General features: G+C 38.9%; 1 protein-coding gene across 3 annotated transcripts in view; it reads right to left on the reverse strand.

The window, feature by feature from the left end:
* LOC120525064 (diamine acetyltransferase 1-like) overlaps positions 1-3,666 on the reverse strand; it is a 33,893-nt gene extending 30,227 nt beyond the window's left edge. For 2 of the 3 annotated variants that reach the window (XM_039747034.1, XM_039747035.1), the window contains exons 1-2: positions 3,499-3,666; positions 2,181-2,232 (exon numbers count right to left, since the gene is read on the reverse strand). In XM_039747034.1, coding sequence (XP_039602968.1) covers positions 2,181-2,232; positions 3,499-3,561 — 115 coding nt within the window. In that variant the 5' untranslated portion in view covers positions 3,562-3,666. Of the gene's footprint in view, positions 1-2,180; positions 2,233-2,548; positions 2,620-3,498 lie in introns of those variants that run through there. The other variant, XM_039747037.1, reaches the window with a different exon arrangement.
* Between the last annotated feature and the right edge of the window lie 2,725 nt (positions 3,667-6,391).

Below are 6,391 nucleotides of genomic sequence, written 5' to 3' on the forward strand. Positions count from 1 at the left end.
TCACTCAGAGTGCCAGTTACAGAGTCGAATAGCAGGAACTTTACATTTCATAGCCCAACAGTGCAAGTGAGAGATTTTACCTTGACAATAGCGGCATCAGCACAAGCTTTTATTATTCTAGAAAGCATCCTTAATTTTAGTCATTGTTATATTATTACTGAACAAAACAATACAGCTACTCAAGTTTAATTTCCCCCTTGGTAACAAATAAAGTCAATCTATCTATCTATCTATCTATCTATCTAAAATGCTGAATCAATTTAATGTTACACAGGACATTTCAAGATCAACAAAGCACCTTATGTATGTTAAACAACACCAACTTAGCAAACATTCTAATACAACCAATCATATATCAGGTGTAATGGTCTCACTGTGTTTATCACTGATGTCTCACAGTCTTAGGTTTAAAAACCCAGCCTTGGCACTGTCAGTGTAGAATGTGCCTGTTCTCCCAGTGTTTGCTTGTTTTGTCTGCAGGTTCTCCTTTTTTTATTCAGATTTCAGTTTTGGATTTTTATTAAATTTGTAGTACTTTTTGAAAACATGTTTTCACTTTGTCATTATGGGATTAAGTATAGACTGGTGGGCAAAAATCCATTTAAAAAAGGTTGAGGAGACCCTGGAGAGGTGGAGATATGCTGTAGGCAGGAAAGGAATGAAGGTCTGTAGGAACAAGACAGAATACATGTGTGTAAATGAGAGGGAGGTCAGTGGAGTGGTGAGGATGCAAGGAGTAGAGTTGACAGAGGTGGATGAGTTTAAATACTTGGGATCAACAGTACAGAGTAATGGGGAATGTGGAAGAGAGGTGAAGAAGAGAGTGCAGGCAGGGTGGAATGGGTGGAGAAGAGTGTCAGGAGTGATTTGTGACAGATGGGTATCAGCAAGAGTGAAAGGGAAGGTCTACAGGACGGAAGTGAGTCCAGCTATGTTATGTGGGTTGGAGACGGTGGCACTGACCAGAAAGCAGGAGACAGAGCTGGAGGTGGCAGAGTTAAAGATGCTAAGATTTACATTGGGTGTAACAAGGATGGTAAGGATTAGAAATGAGTACATTGGAGGATGAGCTCAAGTTGGATGGTTGGGAGAAAAAGTCAGAGAGGTGAGATTGCATTGGTTTGGACATGTGCAGAGGAGAGATGCTGGGTATATTGGGAGAAGGATGCTAAGGATAGGGCTGCAAGGGAAGAGGAAAAGAGGAAGGCCTAAGAGAAGGTTTATGGATGTGAAGAGAGAGGACATGCAGGAGATGGATGTAACAGAACAAGATGCAGAGGACAGAAAGATATGGAAGAAAATGATCTTCTGTGGCAACCCCTAATGGGAGCAGCCAAAAGAAGAAGAAGAAGAAGAAGATCGACAAAGGAAAAACTGACAATTAACCAAGTTAAAATTTTCTTTTTCATGTCCCACATTATCATGGCATATTCCTGGATGGTCATCTTATTGATTAATAATTATCTAAATTCCTACAATAATATCCTGTGCCCTGATCACATGCAAGTAAACAAAGTCACTGCTAAGATTACATCTCTTAATGTTTTAATATGAAGATAAAAAAGAACAGAACCTTCTTTTATAGTTACATTGTAATTGTGTCTTTAGAGCTACCTAGGTTCTGCCGAAGTCTCAAAATTCTGAAGGTCACAGTATGATAATAAATTTAAAAATCATATACCCATCCAGTGCTTTAGGCAGGAATATCTTTTTTTCAGACTTGGCACTGTTTTACTTTGTACCAGTGTTTCTCAACCTTTACGTATTTGCGATCCGAGTTTTCATAACAGTTTTAATTGAGCCCTGCCTAACGTTTTTTGAAAGGAGCCCACTAATACCAATTTGTTCTTTTTCAATTAATGATATATCATAGACGTATATTTATGATGTCTGGGGTGGGACTCTGGAGATCAGGGTACCCAGAAAAAAACCTGTGCAGACAAAGGAAGAACACTTACACTCCACACAGTGGCCAGACCAGTGTTTAAACCCAGTCTACTTGAGCTGTGAAGCAACAGCATTAACCATTGCACCACCATGTCACATCATAAACCAAACTAAACACTTTAACCCCTGTACATAGTGGATGACAAAAGTTGAAATAAAGAAAACCATGAATATGCCTCATAAGGAAATTACAATATTAACTGGAGCGCAAGTATTGTTATTGCAATACATACCTTTAGAAGTAATTTTAACTTGCTCTGACATGTTCTCATATACTGCCAACTCCTGCAAAAAGAAAAATGAAATCCTGAAGTTTGAATTTGACATCAGACTGAATAACATATTTACTACATTTTCAAAAAAAATGTAAATCTCTCTCCCAGAATAATAATAATAATAATAATAATAATAATAGATTGCATTTGTGGTGCAGCTAATATGGTTTTGTAGTCTACTTATTCAAGGCAAAGAACTTTAGGAAAAAAGTACAAAGCCTAAAGAAATAAAAATAGACAGCCCAGGACAAGCAGACTCAAGAAGAAGCAAAGAAAATGAACTGTGGACTTCTGAGTCTCTAGAATTACTAAGTGTATAAACTTACAGAGTTAAAATGTGGTTTATAAGTTACTGTATTGTCCATCCATTCAGTTACTGAACCAGACGATATCTTATATAAAATCCAAAGTCTGTCTGTCTGTCTTTCCGTTTTTCACGAGAGAACTCGTGATCGGGTTTTTTTCTTTAATTTGCTTGAACATTCCGGTTGATTTTGTGACTTCTTTCATCGCGCTAAGTATCATAGTTCGCTTACAGGAGCGATTAATTCCCGCTAATCCGAGACAGAAACTGTGGGCCGAGGGGAGGGGGCAGCGTGACGTCAGGAGTTGGGCCCTCCTCACTCACGCGCCAGCTTCCGTTCGAGTAGCTGTACCACTCCCCCCACTAGCTAGCTATACCGGTTCATTGATTTTTAAAGTTTGTCATTTTTCACTGCTTCGCGGGCGGAGACAGCTAGTACTGTATAATTAAATAAATGGAGACAATCTATGATAGTCATAGATCTTACATAAAAACAAAGTACTCTGAAAAATTAGAAACTTTATGACTAATCAAGCTCGTACGGTGAGTTGGTGTTTAGTAACTAAAAATGTGCTATCAGACTTCGTAACAGAATAGAATAGGTTGACAGACACTTTAAAATCATGAGGACTTCCAGAGGAACTTACATTGAAAGCGCGTCGTGAGAATTTTCAGTCACTTTTGAAAGTAGATTTTGTGCAAACCAGAAAACGGGTGGCTCTTTCCAATCAGTTTGGAAAAAAAATGTTTACGTACTCTGCGTCAGTGCTCTGTGACTTTCTACACATTTGCGATCGATTTAATGTATTGAGTACTCGTGATTTGCGTGACCGCATTGCTGTATTAAGGTCTCATACAAATAAAATCACGTCTTGCCCTGAAGAAGAGGATTCTGATCGTGACCACATGCACTGCACATACGGCGTATGCACATAACTTGTTTCATTTATTAAAGCATAACGATAACCTTACCATGATTAATCGCATTATATGTTCGCAGTCACATGACTTGGCGTGTCGTATTGTGAAATTCATTTCTCTGCTGCTTCTTTGTGGGTTAGCTATAGCAGACAGCTTGCACCGAAATACGCTCTATTTGAAAAACAGTAATCCGGTACACTATCTTCGTTTCAGTCGTTACGCCAGACTCTAGAACGTACCAAGTTATTCAACAGAAAAGGGGGAGAGGGACGCAAGCTGCAATGGTTTATCCCGAAATGTCAGAAAGTAAATTTAGAGAGTGATAAGCACTCACGCGTTTAAGGAAAAAGGAAATTGACTGAGCTGTCATGCGATAAGTTTAAAAGTCTGAATATTTTTTCATAAATAAGTGGCTATTCACCTCGGTGCACGTATGGTGTTCTTGCATAGAGAAGGTCGTTCTGAACGTAAATGGGAATGGGCAACGCTGAAGAGTTTAATCTACCTTTACCCCTCCCCTTATTTCCACGTTTTGGGGAGACTGGCAGCTGCAGATGCGCAAGGAACCAAACCTTTTGTACGATGGAATGATGTCAGGTCTAGGGCAGGTTTATTTTTTGTATCTAATGCTTTAATCATCAAAACGCTGTCATGGAAAATTAATGGACAGTCATTTTTTAACCGCCAAGTATACGTGTGGCACTCAACTGAGGTTGATTTCTCCTCAGGACAGAGACAAAATACTTAAACAGATTAATAAATGAAAATCTAATAGAAAAGTAAAAAAAAAAAAAACTTATAATGTAATTCAATAAGTGCCCATACTTTATACTACAGGTCCACAACAATTGCTGCTACTTATGGGACGCACCGCTGTCCTTACGCTTCCCAGTAACCTTCATCCGAAATGGCCCAACTTTAAAACAGTAGCAGAAGAGAACAGAAAAACCAAACAACTCTACCGCTACTACTATAATACACGCCACGGAGTCAAATCTCTGCCATCCCTTAAACCTAGATAATCGGTATAAGTAAAACTGGATAAGGACAAAGGATGGTATACTATGCATTGGTGAAACATCAAGCAGAACAGCCACGCTCTTACATTATTGCAACAGAAAATGGCGAGCTCAGGAGGAATAGGGAACACCTACAGGCTATATTCCAGATTCAGATGAGACTCCAACTAACATTCCAGAAACATAGGCTGTTATAACCAAAGCCTACTGAGCAGCCTGAGGTGAAACATAACCTGCCAGAAAGCTCACCCGCAACACCCAAGGACACCAACATGGAAAAAACAAGCTCTAGACGGATTATAAAAACACCTGTCCGTTATAAAGACTAAAAAAAACCAAAAAACTTTAGCTTTAAGTAATTATATAGATACTTTAGAAAATAAACTTAATATGTTTTAATATGTTTGTGTCAGATTAGCATTAAGATGTTTCCTATAATGTGGCATTCTTTCTGGCTGTTGATAACATTACTAAGAGGTGAGATGCAATGAGTTTTATTTGATTAACCTCGTTATTAATTAACTTCTCAGCATCCGTAGTTGATCTTAGCTTTGTTACCCAGTGTTAAGGGGTGTGGATAAAGTAACGGACGTAAATTGAGTTGAATACCACATGAGCGTCCTGAGTGTGTTTCTGATTTTATGACACGATCAATTTAAATGTACAAGATCTGTATAGTCCTTTTTTACTTCACAAAGGGGAGAAGATAGAAAATTTGGCCGGACAGCATAGGAGGAGAAGCAAAGAAAAAACGTCATGGAAGCATTCCGAAAAAGAATAATTTTCAAGGTCCTTTAGAATAATCAAAGTCAAGATTTGGCTGCCCAAGGAGAACCGAACACTGGTGCTTACTAATCTGAATAACTGTGGTATAATTAAATTATTCTCTGGACCCGTGTCTGTCTTTGCTGTGGTTCCTATCCACTTTAAAAATCTGGTTTTATGCACTTTATTCCAAAATGGTGGGGAGACGGTTGTCAGTCGAACAGCAGGTGCGATGTTTGCCTTTTCATAACTGCATAATTAGATCTGGACCACCCTGTATTTGGGGCAGTGTCGAGATCATGGCTGCTATGATTGCTGTACACCACCAGATGTGACTATTGTCAAAGCTTCGGATCTTTTTCTGGCACAATCAGAAAAAAGCTTCAAAAGTTTCACTGGGCTTTCTTTCTTTGCCCATCGCTGCTAAATCAAAAGCCTAAGAAGTAAGCAAGAGGAATCAAAATATGGCAGTTGGCATCACAATGGTTTTTGATTACTCAGGTGTGTTTGATTTCTTCATGAGTGCAAGAATAAAATAACCTATTGCTTCTCCCTTTTGGAGCGTGCGGTTGCAGGTGAAGTGCAGTTCAACATGAGGACAAGAACTGTGCCAATGAAAATCAATGAATCTGAGGCTGAAAAACAAGAATGAAACCATTAGAAACATGGGTAAAACCTTATAATTACCTAAAACAACTATATGAAATATCATTACGAACAAAAAAAGCACTGGGGTATTCAGTAATCACTAAGGGACTAGTAGTCCAAGGAAGACCACCACTGCTGATCACAGAAGAATCTTCATTATGGTAAAGAAAAAGTCTCAAAGGGCTTTTCGACAGATTAGAAACAGTCTTCAGGAGGCCAATGTGTTTGTGTCAAGAGACTACTGTCTTCAGAAAACTTGAACAGTAATACAGAGGTCACAAAACAAGATGTAAACCGTAACCCTAACCCTCTGCATTTGTTCCATGCCTTTCTTTGGTATCCATGGGTCTCTCTGTCTTGGCGGATGCTTCCTCTCTCAATCACGTTTAGTAAAGTCTGTTCCTCAGAATCTGTCATTCCATGGCACCTTACTAACCTGTCCGGTTTTTGACTACCAGAAGTGGTAGATGGCCCCCATTACCTGCTCTGAAAACATCATTTGCATTCTTTCA

This window comes from Polypterus senegalus, chromosome 3 (assembly GCF_016835505.1).
Source record: "Polypterus senegalus isolate Bchr_013 chromosome 3, ASM1683550v1, whole genome shotgun sequence".
Lineage (NCBI taxonomy): Eukaryota > Metazoa > Chordata > Cladistia > Polypteriformes > Polypteridae > Polypterus > Polypterus senegalus.